A 16,776-nucleotide genomic window follows, 5' to 3' on the forward strand; every position below is an offset into this window, starting at 1 on the left:
GAAAAAGGGATACAAAAACACGTCCTTGAAAAGTCCATGCCATTGAGAAATGTGAAGAATTGATACCACCAACACGTATAAGAATATAATGATCAAAAAGTCATTTTACACTGCGTCAAACAAGGAAACAGAAATGGCGATGTAAAGTCTAAAGGTCCTTTTGAAAGTGGCGTGGTCATGCTAGGTAGTATCAAAAGGGTATGCAACCTCCTAGAGGGAAAGAGGATGATATATTTGACCCCAAAAAATTCACCATGATGAAAAAAAAACGTCGATCGTTTAAACATAAATCTTTAATATACTAGTAGTAACTGTAAGTAGTTGTAACGACAGAAGAAAAAGGGCCCTTCCCCTAACAATACTTCTCAAAAATGCTATCCATGCTTTAAACCATTGTTAATGTCGAAATGCACAAGTTATACATAAAGCATTTTTCGTCTAGAGTGCCACAAATCATCATAAGAGCCTCTTTAAGCCCCTTAAGCCTAGTTCTTGAGTACACAATTGCCAGTTTATTGTGTAAATGTATCAACACAACAAAGAATACATTTCCAGAGGTTTTCAATTGGTTGCAAGACAGTACAAGAGTGATTTGTAATATGCAGTGATACCCTCTTAACATGATATATATATATAGATAACATCTACTAACATAATTCCACCAGGGTACATAATTCCGTCACCCTGAAAAGATACATCCAAACAGATCTCCAACCCAACGTCCCCCAGTATAACGCACTCCTGTACATTTAAACTGTGCATATCTGGGGGTTCCTGCACTAGAGATCTCTCAAACCCACTGTTTTTCAAAGTGGCGGATTTATGTTACCCGGCGGATTAATGTTAATGGAGGTTATATTTATCTGTTAGACTTCTGTTAGTACATTTGATAAGTACATGAATAAATTTCCTCACCTGTGTGTTGATAATGCGTCGCCTGTGTCTATATACGTTTTGTGCAGCAGTACTAAATCTTTGTCTCAACTACCACATAGAAAAAAGGGCTAAAAAACTCATAGAAATCAGAAAAAGGACAGGCGTGATCCGAACGGTTCTTTTCAAGATGGCTGCCGGGATGTTCGTCCCATGATTCCGTAAGAGATCAAGGTCTGACTACGGTAGGGGGTACGGGGTGGTATACGGGTAATTATTAACACGTATCAGTCCACAGGGCGGTGGTTATAATGATTAACACATGCCTACACACCTGGTGATATCTATGGAGATAACTGAGTAATTAGAGGATGGAGGAAGGGCTATACGAGGGAGTAACTCAAATTTCGCGGTGTAACTTAACAAAACTAAACTAAACAAAACTAAAGTAAAGTAAAGTAAAGTAAAGTAGACTAGACTAGACTAGACTAGACTAGACTAGACTAGACTAAAGTAAACTAAACTAATCTAAAATAATCTAAACTAGACTAAACTAAACTAGACTAAACTAGACTAAACTAGACTAAACTAGACTAAACTAGACTAAATTAGACTAGACTAGACTAGACTAGACTAGACTAGACTAAATTAAACTAAGCTAGACTAAACTAAACTAAACTAAACTAAACTAAACTAAACTAAACTAAACTAAACTAAACTAAACTAAACTAAACACAAAAAGTTACGAAACTTGATTTCGGATGATCATATCTTCGTGAACTCTTTATCAATCGCATTTCATTATAAAGACGAACTTAATGTATGGCAACAACTATTGAACATATTACAAAATAGATGTATAGAATAAAACTTAATATCGTAATGACTAATATAACAAGGGCTAGCATGAGTCTTTGATATAGTGTTACAATAGAGTGGGGCTAATCATTAGTTCGGTATTTTTTTCTAATGACTAAGCAGTATTCTATATATTTATCCATTTTTGTATGTGGTGGTTTTATAACACTGGAAAGCTTGTTTATGGCAGTACCTTTATCATGTTTTTAAACATGATACTGTGTTCCGTCATAATGCTGTGTACCGATATGTAAAATTGAATGAATGAAGACCTTTATTGCACATTTCTGCCACACTTGGCTAAGTACAGGTCACAACAAAACAAAACAACAAGTACAGTTAACGGATACAAAAAGAATATGACAATCTTTAGATAAATTCTACCTCTCCTCGCTTTTCGGTTATAGTAGATATAAAAGAACAGACGTGTTTTTCAATGGGAGGTTTGTCTAGTAGCATTAGGAATATGAATTTTCGTACAGTGCTTAAATGTGTGAAGTAGGGGAATAAGTTTTCTACAAGCTTATACAGTTCATTTCTTTCTTTGGTATATAATCCACATTCTACCACAAAATGACATTCGTTTTCTATTCTATTCAAATTACAATGTTTACATAATCGTTGTTCTAGAGGAGTGCGGGTATGTCTTCCCGTTTCAATATGTAGTTTGTGGCAGCTGATTCTTAGTCTTGTGACTGTATTCCAGACCTGCCAATCAGCGTAAATGCTGCAACAAGGCTGTTTTAGAGTAATAAATAAACATAAACATTAAAGATATTGTCAGAATGTTCCGTGAGAAATCGATTTATTTGTATTTTAGCTGCAAAGACGTGAGTAGCTGACCTTAATCACACTAGAAAGGGCCCTAAAGCTGACCCGCAAACCTCTGGTTATAGCCCAACTAGACTGTCCGTACTCTCGTCTCTTTTATTAAATAGTGAGGGCGCTGTCGCTGTTTGTATTGCATACCCGGTAAACCGTCTCATGGCATAACACACCAGGTTTGTACTGAACAGTACTCTCCAAGCAGAGGAGTGGGTCCGGCGGGTTTTTGACGTGTTTTTAGGCTTTCTACTTTGTCATGTTTTTGTTTGTCTAGCCAACCCACAGTAGAAAGCCCTACAAAAACGCCTAAAAACACGTAAAAAAACCGCCGGACCCACTCCTCTGCTGAACAGTACAAGCTGCATATCCGGACAGATCTATTTGATACACTCACATCGGGAAGGACCCTTATTCCTTTTGAATATAAGTGTGGTGGGCTCTTTTACGTGCTCGAGGTGTGGCTCTCTTCAATTTAAAACACGGGACTTCAATTTAACGTCCGAGGGACGTCCCTAACCGAAGCTATAGGTACTCATTTTCCCCTGAGTGCGTTGTATCTATTACCTCCGTGAAGGAGGTATTGTATTCGGTGGCCGCGTGTATGTTTGTTGGTGTATAACGGTTTGATGTAGTTATACCGTATGCATTTGGATGACATTTGATACGTGGATATGTGTTGCAATACAAAAGATGCACGTTTTTTTCTGGCCTAGCGGCTTCTCTTGCTACTGCAGCGGAACTTAATTTTCCATATTTTCATGTTTTCCATTTCGGTCACGGTCTTCTCTCAGGCTTTTAAAGTTGTATGTGTGGATTATCGTATGTTTTTATCTTTTGCAGTCGTGGAGGATGCCGCCACTGGTTGTGGTAATTGCGGAGTTAAGGAGATGTAACATTCCTTAAATGTTATTTTGCTCATCAGGAAAAAAAGGATTTTATCAAGCTGTAAACCTAGATAACAATGTTGCTTGGTAATATTCTTCCATAGTTGGCTTCATGGCTGGACTATTTGAAAATATTTTACTACACACAAGCACAAACACAAGATATTTGTATATGTTTAAATCTCTTTATTGTTTCTTCAATACACATGGCTCTATAGCCAATCGTATTCTTTCAAGGAAAACACAATTCAAACCAACTGAGTATCCCCTCTGTCGACAACGGGGAGTATTATACTTTGGCTTGTTATGGCCGTTGATTGAACTTTGACCCTTGGCATGGTGTTTTCACTGGGTGAAAGGTCGTCGGGCAGCTGACCTCTGGGTTTTAGGTAGTGACCTTTAGCCTGATCACATGATATCAAGCGTGTCTGTTTGCCCTTGGGGACAGTTCAGTCATCTGGAAATAAAATAAAAAGGTTGATTAGGAATCTGGAATGAATCAAAGTCCAGCACAGTACAGACAATTGTTTTGAATTTACAATTATATGTATCACATATAATGTAGAATATACAATCATATATACAAACGTGTAGTAGCGATAAGGCAACTTGTTTGTCCAATCATAGACTCTAATGGAAACATGAGCAAAGAAGATCTTCCCTCATTGGTCACTCCCGACACCTCATGCAATTAATTACAAACTTAGACAAACTTTGTTTTAGATCTACACGTGCAACATGAATATTCATGACATTCATGTTTTGTGTGTAAATGTTTTATCGTGTTAAAAGTTTTGCTCTTACCTTAAGTAAGCTGTAGTCCTCATCTGAAGGTCGTTGTTCGGGTCTGAAGGTCAACCGTTGACCTTGTAGGTACTCATGTCATGGTAGACGTACCCGCCGCCGCCATCTTAGTCTAAACGGGAAAATGGACATTTGATTCACCCTTCATCAACTGAAATATGCTAATTCTTACATGGGCTAACAGCAATAAAAACAACACTAATTAAAACTTCGATAATAGTAATGTGTTTCCAGAACGACATATAAACAAGACATAATCATCCATACGCATAAATGACCGACAATCAATCAGGCAAATAAGCAAACAAACAAACAAAGAAACAAGTAAACATCAAAGAATACCCGCCCCTTAGATTATTTCAAGAATTGCAGGTAAGAATATTACTTTAGAGTTCAGCGTGCTAAATGTATGAAGTATTTACTTTTATATTGCTATTAAAGTCCGACAAATATTTTGTGCTGTCTTATGTATCTACATATTGAATATTTCATATTTATCAACAAATTGAATAACTTAAGAAATACAATAGTTTATCTTCATTCTGACGTAGTTGATTATAAGTCATCGCGTCACTGATCAGCGCTGGAGCTGATACAGCGGAAGTGACGTAACAGCTTCCGGGCTGATCAGGGACGAGAAGACCAGATTTGCTTACTTCTGCTCATAAAAAAAACGCACGGAGCTATCGTATGACAAAATCACACACACACACACACACACACACACACACACACACACACACACACACACACACACACACACACACACACACACACACACACACACACACACACACACACACATACATACATGCAAACGCGAGAAGGGAAAGAGAGAGAAAGAAAGAGAGAATCTCCAAAAAATCTTACCCTTGCATGCTGTCGTTCTCTGCACTAAACTTTACATCATGTTGTAGGAACGCCATCTACCGATTTCTCACTGTGTCGCATCGAGTCATCTTCCATCGTGCACGTGGTCGTAGCATATCTGCCCCCTGCAAAAGGATTATGATCGACATTAAGAAAAACATATTTCAAAGAAACCCAGTATTTGAAATGGTTTATACAAAGTAAGTCGTATTCTGATCAAAGACGCAAAAGCAAAGAGCAAAGATGGCCAAAATAACACGCAGTCCACAAACTAACGGCTTTGTATAAAAAAATGAAGCCTTAAATAAAAAAATGTATTTTGAACGATAAGTGTACATTAACAAGCTCTTATTTACGAGTTTAAGATACATATACAGCTTAAAACTGCAAACCTTGGTGATTTAATTTGATACAAGATGTTTGCTTATTTGTCTGGGCGGGGCTAAATAGAGATCTGTATGTACAACTACGTACACAAAGGAGCGGCCATACGGCGATACGAATTTCGTATCAGGTGTAATTCTGAACTTAAAACATTGAGGGCATCAAAATGAGATTTCATGTGAAAAAACTATCCACAGATTAACTGAAAAAATATTCCTTTTTCGTAACCACACCAAACTGTACTTGTACATAAGACAAGATTGTATAGTACATTTGGAGTTGCAGTTTTGCCACATCTCGCTTTTCTGTCTAACCCGCCACTTTTGTAAAAAAATCAAATCGCCAAACTCCCCCATCTCAAAATATCAAGGCTTTCTTTTATCTTGTATCTTTAAAAAATGCTACCGCTGCTATAGACGAAAAAGTAAAAAACAAAAGATAGTTCGCTATGTTGACACAACGTTAATAACTTCTTGAATACATGCACAGCTTTCTTTATGGAATGAATGTGATACAAAAAACGAACCGCGTGTCTGAAAATATTTTTCAACCGTTTTGTGGATCAAGTAACGGTCACGACGGCTTACTGCGCATGACTTGCCGACCTAACATCGTACACGGCTCTCTCTCTCTCTCCCTTAAGCCCCCCTCTCACAGTACCCGCGGCACGCTGGCGGCGTCGCTGCGTCCTAAACTGGATTTTTGTTACCCTTGACTTTACCATGGGAATATCATTGAAAACGTACAAGTATGACCAGAAAGACAACAAAACACACAAAGCTTAAAAAGATTCGTTTTTTGTCGATGAAATTCGTTGAGAGATATGTCAATTCGATCGGCCGCAGCGACGCCGCCAGCGTGCCGCGGGTCTAGTGAGAGGGGGGGGGGGGGGTCTTCACATCGTACCGATCGGCCGCGGTTGTTTTTCTGACCCCGCCCGTCCAAAAGCCGGGTTTGACAAACACTCCTTCCTGACGACGTGGCTATTTTCTGATGGAGTTTGTCTCCGCATACTGACCGCGGCCTCACCCCATACCGCAGTAGCCACGTGGCAACGTACAACGCTTATCAACATGAATATAAGGTCTCAATCATGAGTATTTTTTCGCCCCATAGGCTTACATGTTATAATACGTGTTTTACATGGACGCGTTCGTAAGAATAGTACCAATGTTACTCATTTATCTTAGATCATGTAAAAAAAAATGCCAACAGTTTCACTACATACAATCTCTTTTATAGCAATTACAAACTGCACTTAGCTACACCCCCCCCCCCCCCCAAAGCACTTTCCAGCTGTAAGCGCACGACCGCATCCTCTATAATGTCGGGTTTTGTACGTCCGATCTAGCGCGCGGCTGCCAAACTTTACCTGCTAATTTCTTCAGTTACATACAAGCTTTCATGGGTTTCACGCTTAAGATCAGTTGGGCTGGCTAAAAGGGAATTTCCCACCGATATAAACACACGTTCATGCAGCCGTTAATTTTTTGGGGGTACAGACTCTTTTATAGTACCCACTCGGAGAAACACAGGAATGAGACCATAAGAAATATGGGCATTGCCTTTATTCAAATATTGAATCAAACCCCAAAAAGCTTAGATTGTATTCCGTAGTAGTTCTTGTTACACGTGTCACAATTATTAACTTGCACTGTTTGTATACTTTTTTTATACATTGTTTCTTGTTACAATTAGCCCTCGGGCAAGAACAAATAAATCTCATTTGTTTAAGAATAGCGATGGAAGTACGTAGGTAGGTAGTCTCATAGCCTTTTTGAGGCCGTATCGACAGTGGGTTGTTATCCATTGTGTTTAGGGCACGGTATTGGTAGGAGGAACCCAACCCTCTCCTTCCACCACCTTTTACCTCCCCAACCGAAGTCAGGTACCCATTTTTACACCTGGGTGGAGTGAGGAAAGTTAGGCACAACATCTGTGGCATATCAGGGGATTCGAAGCCAGGACCCCATCTTTAGTTTGACCTCCGCTGCAAGATAATTTTGCAGTCTCTTTAGAAGAAAGTTTGCTTTTATCCATAATTTTTTTTTGATACAAAAGCGTTCAAAAAAGGAGGAAAGAAACAAAATGAGATAAAAATAAGAAAATGGATGGATAACTGCCAAAAATGCTAAAAGGTACAGACTTGAGTTGTATAAAAAAGTTTTCCGCAATATCTTTGATAGTCATTTGAAAAACCTTCTGATATGTTTGGCCGGTACATGCTTATTTTACCGACCGACCGTTCGATACAAAGTCCACATGTTTCTGTCGCCTTGTATCACTCCAGGCCCATTGTTTTTAGCTTTAATGTAAAATCGTTATCTCTTAAAGCAACAGGAATATTGAACAAGCGTCACTCATACTGCGTTGCAGGAGGCAATTTTGTTGTCATTTGGTAAATATGACTAACTGTTTTAACGATCAAAGAAAAAAGCCGACCGTACTCGAACAAGCAGTTCTTCAAAATCCTTTAAAACTACGAAAAACAACTTACTTTCATCACAGCTTATAAGCCCATTGTTTTTGTTTAAATTTTGTTTCTATGACAAAAAATATATACTCAATTACGAAGCATTCTGTCATAGTTAAAAAAAGGTGTTTTCATAAAACCTTGAAAAACTGATTGCGGGAAAGTTATTTTCAATAATAAACGGGAAAGTATCCATGTATCTCTTTTAAAATCTGCTGTGAGATTTCAGAAAGCCCCACTGTGCCTTGGTAAATGGAAATAGGTTTGCGAATACGAAAAGCTGAGAGAGTACTAAAATGATGAGTTAACACAACTTTCCTCACTCCACCCAGGTGTAAAAATGGGTACCTAACTTTAGTTGGGGAGGTAAAAGGCAGTGGAAGGAGAGGGATGGGCTCCGCCTTCTAATACCGTGCCCTAGACACAGTGTATAACAACCCACTGCCCTAAACGCCTTTGAGACATTTATCAATAAAACTTACTCATATGCATCATTAAAACAGCTTACTTTGTAGTTGTCTTATTTTAGTTAGCTTTGTGTGTGGGCGTGCCACAATGTCAATTTCTTTGTCAAAACTTCATTTTATCTGAAAAATTAAAAGAATCGACGATTCTAACGGTCCCAAAACCTCATGAAACATGTATACCATTATTATGAAGGCAAAGAACGAAATAGTTAATGGTTGTTCCCACAAGAAACAGCTGTAAAATTAATATGTACAGTGTCCTATCACTAAAAGATTTGCCCAAATGTAAATCCCGTGTTGGCTGTTAGGGTGTATGACTTGTTCTTGGTACACAACCTCCTCAAAGCTATTCGTTACATTGTATGTAAGCTATAGTGATTGTTGCTTAAATTGCGTTACTCGCGTTGGAGAAAGTTTTGCGTGGTCACAGTTATACGTTACTTGTCGTTTTCTTTAATAGAAAAATTTACAAGTAATTCAAATCTTTTTCATGCATTCGTAGGTAATTTTACACGTCAAAAGTATACGTAATTAAAACTTCAAATTATTCCAATTTAGACCATGCAACAACGTGTGAGCCAATGCTCTTACTACTAAGTCCTTCCAAAATTCCAAACACTGAAAAAACAAACTCATTAGAAAATGGATTCATCCGGCGAAACGCTAGAAAAATTGCAAACGAGCAAAGTAACATTTACGGAACTTTTGTGTCCACATGTCTTACTGATACATTATAAGACGCATTGGAAATTCTATGACCAACCAAGAGGCTGTCGATGACGTTTGCAACACAAGGTGAAAAAAATTATATAAAGTGTCTTCAAAAAATGGTAATGACTTTTTGCTGCAGTGACACATTTTAAACGCACAAGTTGGTATATTTGTGCAAAAATTAGCCCAGATTCTTGCTCAAAATAGATTGAATTTTGTCGTTTTTAGATTTTTTTTAAAAGAGACGAAGGAAAAAGACTTACCTGAAATTGTGAGAGGACGGAAGAGAGGGCCTTCCTCTCGCTTCGACGTCTCTGCCCCAAAATGGCCGAACCTCACAACTCGCCTTTACACGTACGCTACCAATCTACCAATCATTAACATCTAGAAAACGATACACGGCGACGTGATTGGTCAAGCGTTTAATGTATTTACCGTACAACCAATGATTGACAGAAGTTTCCTGCCAAGCTATCATTAGAACGATTGGTTATGCAAATCTGGTCTAAAACTAAGTTTACATACCGTATACCAAGAAAGGGAGCTAGTTTACAAAGATAATAGTTGATATTTTAAGGGTTTGCTTGAACTTTATCTTTCTTCAAACGCCTTTTTTTCATTGGTTGTTCATTAACGGTAAAGGTTAAAGGTCACCGGACGGGGTTTGGCTAAATTCTTCCACTAATATTTGCATACCAGGCGTAGCAGGTATGCGCAAACAAGCGGTCTTTCATGGTGTGATAATGTCGACAATAATTAACACCGTTGTATAAACTTCTCACACACTAAGTACCCTGTTTTTATCAGGCCAAACTACACGATTTAATTGTTTTGTATCCATATAGTATATCATTTGATTGTACTAATGTTGTGTCATAGTTTTTTTTTAATGTATGAAATAATAAAAGAAAAATGGCGGTACAACAACAGTTGACAAAAATGTACTCGCTTGTCAATGATGATATAAAAATGACTGTTTTCACAATTTAATTTGACATCATTATCCATATTATATAACAGAAATATTATCCATTTTTTTACATTATATGCAATATAGTCCAGAAAAAGGCACGTCCTATGTGCTAACAATACGTAATAACTCGAATATTAAAAAAAAACTTAGCTTAACTTGAAAATTCACTCATAGCTAGCATGGAGTCCATTCTTTATTCAATAAAGTCGCTTTTTTGTTAAGAAAAAGTAAACACATTTTTTCCACAGTATATTCACCAGACAGTTATTTTTGCTCTATTTTTGTTATAACTGTCATTGAATAAGATGATTTTCAGTTAAACAGTAGTTTGAATTGATCGAGTCGGACATGTGATTGGTGCGTGGACAAATTTGAACCTTGCTCGGCAAATAAAACCGTTACATCGGACTTTAACATAGCGATAACAGGTGGTGCTGATGCCAGTGATAATTAGATTAACCACTTATCCAATGAGACAGCGACCCTTGGGCAACCATTGGACGATCAAAAATCTCATTAGTAGTTCAAACGAATTTCATTGATAAAGACTTGAATTCTGTAAGTTCTGTGTATTTTGTTGTATTTCAAACCATATACTGTATTTTACATCAAGGATCATATTCAGTTCAATTTGTATCAATTTCTTTATCATATATGATTGTCTATTGCATGTAAAACAATATAACCACATACAAAAACAGAGTTATTCAATATGATATTTTCATGCCCTGTTCATAGATCCACCTATGTAAGCCAATTTATATAAAACTCTATACAATAACGAGACAATACTATGCATTCATAATGCAGAATACTGTTATTGAAATACTGTTCTGGAGTATAAGTATGCATAGTTAGATTACTTTATTCTCTTTTATCATCCTTGAAATAAATTAGTCCCTTAAAATTGTTAGATATCAACAGTACTTCAACTGTGCATTGTACCTGTTACAATTGTCACGCAATAAAGTTCTCTCTGTACATATTTAAAAAAGGGAACAACGAAGTCTTTTTCTATAGAAATTCAACGTCGGTCCGGCTCAAAGGTTGCCATACAGTAGAGGGGGGGGATTAATGACTTTTAATCTGTTGGCAACCAAGCACCCACTTGCAAAGGAGTTTTTCAAAGAACATTTGGGGGGGGGGGGTTCAAGTGTTATACTCTTGAATTATATACGTTAGTGCCCTTTTGTGAGCTGTAGTTTTACTGACAAATACATGCGAAAGATTTGACTCCGTTACCATACAAAAGGGGGAGGGGCAGTAGCTAAGCCGGAGATTTTGTTTACCTTCGCCAAGGAGGTTATGTTTTCGGGTTCGTGTGTTAGTGGATGTGTGCTTGTGAACAGCACAAATCAAGAATGCATGGTTGGATTGCATTGATATTTGATATGTAACGTTAGGTATATCTTATGAGACCTGAAAATTATTAGATTTTTGGCCCTCTAGCAACTTTCTAAAATACTGCAGTGGAACTTCCAGTATTGATATCACGTGTTCTGGGTTATGAATGTTGCGCTGGAAAGTTACAAACAGTAACAAACAAATAATAAGGTACCCTGGGGTCAGCCATAACCTTTCTCCCCAAAATCAAGTCAGTTACACTAGCTGGAAATGGCAAAACACATTGTACATTGTAAAAACGGTCGTCCCACTTGAAACGGTCGTCGCCATATCCGAGCGTTTCATAACTTTTGGGAAGCTGACAAAATGTAAAAAGCTTTCATAAAGTAACATTTCAATTACAAATGCAAGGCAGTATCTTGATCATCGAACGATATCGAAAAAGAGAAAGTTCTAACCCGAGCTAGTCAAAAAAACTAAACCGTTATCAACTACGCCACGAAACATCAGAGCGTACTAATACACTAAAATTGGCGTAGCGAGCTAATACATATAAAAAGGCGACGACCGTTCACAAGGCCACGACCGTATACGAGAAAGAAATTAGCGGCGGCGGACTGGATCGTACAGAGGGCCGGCAGTTTTTGCTAGGGAGCCCGGCTTCTGTGCCTGACACAGCCGGTAACAATACAATAATGCGATCAACACGAAATGGACAGGTTCTATTGTTTGCTGTTATTTGTACACATTGTAATCGGTAACGAGTTAATCGGATTATATGCCGATAGCAGACATAAGCCAATGTGAGATGATCAGATTATGATACCACTACATGTATAATCCGCTAAACAATATTTGATATTCTTCTTACAGGATGCGGGAAAACAGTAGCCTGGATACAAGTCTTGTTAAGTTTATGATTAATTAGTTTGTTCCAACTGATCGCTACCTATGTTGGCAAGGCAACGAGTGGCCTGGATGCCAGACTGTTTCCAGGGCCTACACAGGCCAGATCTTCGGCTCTAGGACCAACGTGCCCCCAAGGAAGTTCGGTGATTGAGGAACAAATTCAGGGGGCTGTGGTAAAAGTTCCTCGGGGGCGTGTTGGCCCTAGAGCCGAGGAGATGGCCTGTGCAGGCCCTGGAAGCAGTCTGGCATTCAGGATTGTATAAAGAGCTCGAAATAGTTTTTCTACCTCTATTTCTTTGTCCGAATTAAGTGATACATGTAGTTTCAATGATCCTTCCGTCTGATATTATAAGGGTATACGCAAGCCATATTAGTAATAAGTTTATTGTTTATTAGTCTTCTTCGGCCACACAGACTTGACTATATGGATGGCATCCGCGCACACATAATTTTTTTTCCGTTTAAAAAAATTATATGTGACCATAATGTAAATCAAAGAGGCTGAAAATTAAGCAAATACATCCCGTAAATTGAAAAGAAATATCGGAAAATGGATACTAATTAGCGAAGTCTTACAAAGTCAAAGAAGATGTGCCCTTGGGAAAGGCACTTAACACGACTTTCCTCACTCCATTCAGGTGTTTATTTATTTATTTACACTTCTCCAAAACTGGAAGGCATGGCGGAACAGGTGAACCCCCGCAGGGGTCACCTTTTCAAGGCCGCCATGCCGAAACATACAAACTGTACACAATATCAAAACATAATAATACAATATAAATGACCAATATAAATGAATCAACATGGTATTCAACTTAAGTTAACTTAACAAGATATACAATACAAAGATAGAAATAAATTAAAGAAACTGCACAAGATACAATAATGAGGTGGTATTACAAATTAGCGGGGCCTGTTTGCAACGCAAGTTGCGCAGCTGCATGCAAGTAACCAAGAACAGGGGTCTTCTAAATTGAATGATTGGCGGAACCTGCTTCTCATGAATGAAATGAGATTGCTCTTGAAAGTAGTCACATCATTTGCGCTTGACGCCCTTGCTCCTAGCCTTCTAGTTACAGCATCAAGTCTGTTCCATATTGTGATAAAGCGAGGTATGAATGAGGACGCAAATGTTGAAGTTTTTACTCTATGTGGAACTAACATGTATGCTCTAAGACTACGGGGCGTTCTTGTAGGAAAGTTAGCTAGCCTGGCTACATCCGAGTCAAACACCTTTGCATGGGACTTAACAAATGTTATGACATCGGATACATCCCTTCTGTAAGACAGAGGTAGCAAGCCTAGGCTAGACAGTCTTGACTTGTAGTCGAGGTGACCTGCGGAAGGCCCAAGAATGAATTTCGATGCCCTCCGCTGGACACCCTCAAGAAGGGCTGTTAGCTTACGTGACGTAGGGCTCCAAACTGGTGAGCAATATTCCAGTACACTTCTGACAATGGAGAGGTACAACGCTCTCCGAATGTCAGAGTTTGAACTGAAGCCTACGGTACGCTTAAGAAAGCCAAGCAATGAATTTGCTTTAGCTACTGTACTGACAATGTGGTTGTCCCACTTAAGGTCCGATTTTGCTGTGACACCGAGGTCAGACATGTTGTCCAATACATTTAAAGATGAACCTGACATGTGATAGTTGTAAGTGATAGGACACTTGGAACGAGTAAATCTCAACACTTTACACTTGGATAGATTAAAACTCAGCTTCCATGTGTTACTCCAGTCGTGCAGTGAACAAATGTCCTCTTGTAACTTCATACAGTCATTTGTGTTGCGGATCTCACGGAAACACTTACTGTCATCCGCAAAAAGCGCCGTCATAGAGTTACTGGCAGAGTCAGGTAGGTCGTTTATATAGAGTAAAAACAACAGCGGACCTAGGATAGAGCCCTGGGGGACTCCTGACGTCACGGGACGCCATTCCGACTTACTTCCTTCAACTACCACTCTTTGACGGCGGTTCGACAAGTAGGACTTAATCCATGACAGAAAATTTCCACAAAATCCGAACATTTGTAATTTGTGAACTAGAAGACTGTGGGGAACGGAGTCGAAAGCTTTAGCAAAGTCTAAAAACAACATGTCAACTTGGCCGCCCTTATCCAGAACTGAGCCAACATGATGGTAAACTTCCAAAAGCTGGGTTGTTGTAGAACGGCCTTTCATGAAACCGTGCTGTAGATTGTGTATTGAGCCGTGTAGTCTACTTGATATACTGTCATGTACGCACCTTTCCATGACTTTACTTAGAGTAGAAAGTAAGGAAACAGGCCTGTAGTTGGAAACTACCCCTTTACTACATTTCTTGTGGACAGGAATGACGTGGGCATCTTTCCAGTCAGTAGGAAATTTCCCTGAAGCAATAGATTTGTTAAACAGTAGAGCCAAGGAAGGTGCGAGAATGTCAGCACATTTCTTTAGAACAAGAGGAGACATTGCATCGGGGCCTAAGGCCTTGCTTGGATCTAGTGTGGCAAGCACCTTGTAAACCGAATCAACCGAAAACTGTAAGTTACATAAAGCATCGACACGTACAGTATCTATAGTAGGATATGTAGTGTCCTTGTCTGGTTTAGTGAACGTGGAGTAGAAATAGTCATTGAACAGGGACGACTTTTCCATTGGAGACTGCGCAATAGTACTGTCGAGCTGTACCACTGGTGGAAGGGTCTTGGATTTAGACTTGGCCCGAACAAACGCCCAGAACTGCTTTGGAGATTCCTTCAGGGTTGAAGACGGACTGCTTAGGTAGGTGTTGTACTTCTTAGACAGAAGATTCTTAAGTTTATTACGCAGCTTACGAAACTTAGCCCAGTGTGAGGAGGAATTTGTCCTTTTCGCCTTCCTCCACGCTGTACTCTTGCGGTTTTGGAGTTGGCGAACATCACTGTCAATCCAAGGCGGGACAGTTGAGTCCTTGAGTTGACGACAGGGTACAAACTTGTCAACAGCTGTGCTAACTGTAGAGTGCCAAGACTGCCAAGCAGGGTCGACATCTTGGTGTTGTTCTATAACCAACGGAAGTTGAGTTTGGTCAAGATGTGCTCTTAGGCCATCCCAGTCAGCACGTTTGTAGTTGTATACCTTCCTTGGAATGCCTCTTTTCGGATGAAGCTTGCACTTAAAGGTAAACTCCAGGATAGTGTGATCTGTGTCAAAGTCAGCAGGTAACTCTGCAATGTTTGACAGTCTCTCAGGACAGTTTGAGAAGATGAGATCAAGTAGGTTGTGGTTTTTGTTTGAGGGAATTTGGTTATGTTGATGAAGAAAATTATTGTTGATTAGATCGCAGAAGTCTGCCTCCTTCCCCTCACCTATAGCTGTGCAGTAATGCCAGTCAACCCGGGGGATATTGAAGTCGCCAAGGAGACAGCACATGCGATATTCCCTTTGTACTTTTTCCATGACCGAAGACAGGTTTGCCGTGAACGAAGCCAAGTCCCCCGATGGGGGTCTGTAGCACAGGACAATAGCAAGCTTGTTGAAGGTAGGATGTTTGATTTCGCACACCATGATTTCGTCCTGTGGTTCAAGGTCAACCCTGCGCGTGCTGTACACTGATGTCCTGACGGCAAGTAGGACACCCCCGCCAGTCTTGTTGGCATGGGTGTTCTGGCGGTCCTTCCGGTAAGTGGCAAAGTCCGAAGGGATGACCTCCTGATCACGAACATCAGAGTTCAACCAGGTTTCAGTAATCGCCAGAATGTCAGGGGAGTTCAGATGGATTAAGTTTTCAAGTTGCACCAACTTGTTCCGTTGGTAGTTCACAGCCTTAACACTTCTGGCATTAAGATAGATCACTCTGAGAGAGTTGGATGGATAGGCCATAGTTGCGTAGATGAATACAAGGGCAAAAACATGTACAAATATCTGCATTTTACGTGTACAATCCCATTCACGATTAAATTACAAACGAATCAACTCAATTATGAAGGTGCTGCCACACCACTCCAGGCTAATTTGCATGTCAATATACCAGCTATGCTACCACATTGCTACAACAAGGTAAAACAGGCAATATGTAATTTACAAACACTACGACTAAATTGTTTCTAATAATCAATAGCTACAATTATTATGATAGTAAAAGAATTCACTGAGTTTCCTACCTACCTAGTCCAACTAACACAATAAACAAGGGCGTGATGGAAAGCCAGAGAGCCACACGGGAGGGCACCCTCCCCGGTAGTGAGTTGTATAAAATCAATGAAGAAAATTTTGCAATTAGGCTAAAAAAATTTGCGTAACTATTGATAAAATACGACGACAATTATCAGAAGTGACACCTACTTTATAAAAAGAGTGTGAATATTTAAGGATTAACGTGATATTTACATGATAGAAAAGATACCTGGGAGACTAGATAAAATGAGTGGTGCCCCGGTT

The 16,776-nt window shown here is 39.3% G+C and overlaps 1 protein-coding gene and 1 long non-coding RNA gene across 2 annotated transcripts; both read right to left on the reverse strand.

The window, feature by feature from the left end:
* Positions 1 to 3,605: 3,605 nt before the first annotated feature.
* LOC136425443 (uncharacterized) lies at positions 3,606 to 9,527 on the reverse strand. Its single transcript, XR_010754039.1, has 4 exons — positions 9,413 to 9,527; positions 5,115 to 5,239; positions 4,245 to 4,356; positions 3,606 to 3,897 (listed from the first exon to the last, which is right to left on the reverse strand). It is a non-coding gene; the product is annotated as an uncharacterized lncRNA (long non-coding RNA).
* Positions 9,528 to 14,675: 5,148 nt separating this feature from the next.
* On the reverse strand, positions 14,676 to 16,218 carry LOC136425879 (uncharacterized). The gene is made up of 2 exons (XM_066414809.1): positions 14,926 to 16,218; positions 14,676 to 14,744 (listed from the first exon to the last, which is right to left on the reverse strand). The coding sequence occupies exons 1-2, from the start codon at positions 16,216 to 16,218 to the stop codon at positions 14,676 to 14,678; spliced, it is 1,362 nt and encodes a 453-aa protein (XP_066270906.1).
* Positions 16,219 to 16,776: the final 558 nt, after the last annotated feature.

The sequence above is a fragment of the Branchiostoma lanceolatum genome, chromosome 19, assembly GCF_035083965.1.
Source record: "Branchiostoma lanceolatum isolate klBraLanc5 chromosome 19, klBraLanc5.hap2, whole genome shotgun sequence".
In the NCBI taxonomy this organism is placed as follows: Eukaryota; Metazoa; Chordata; class Leptocardii; order Amphioxiformes; family Branchiostomatidae; genus Branchiostoma; species Branchiostoma lanceolatum.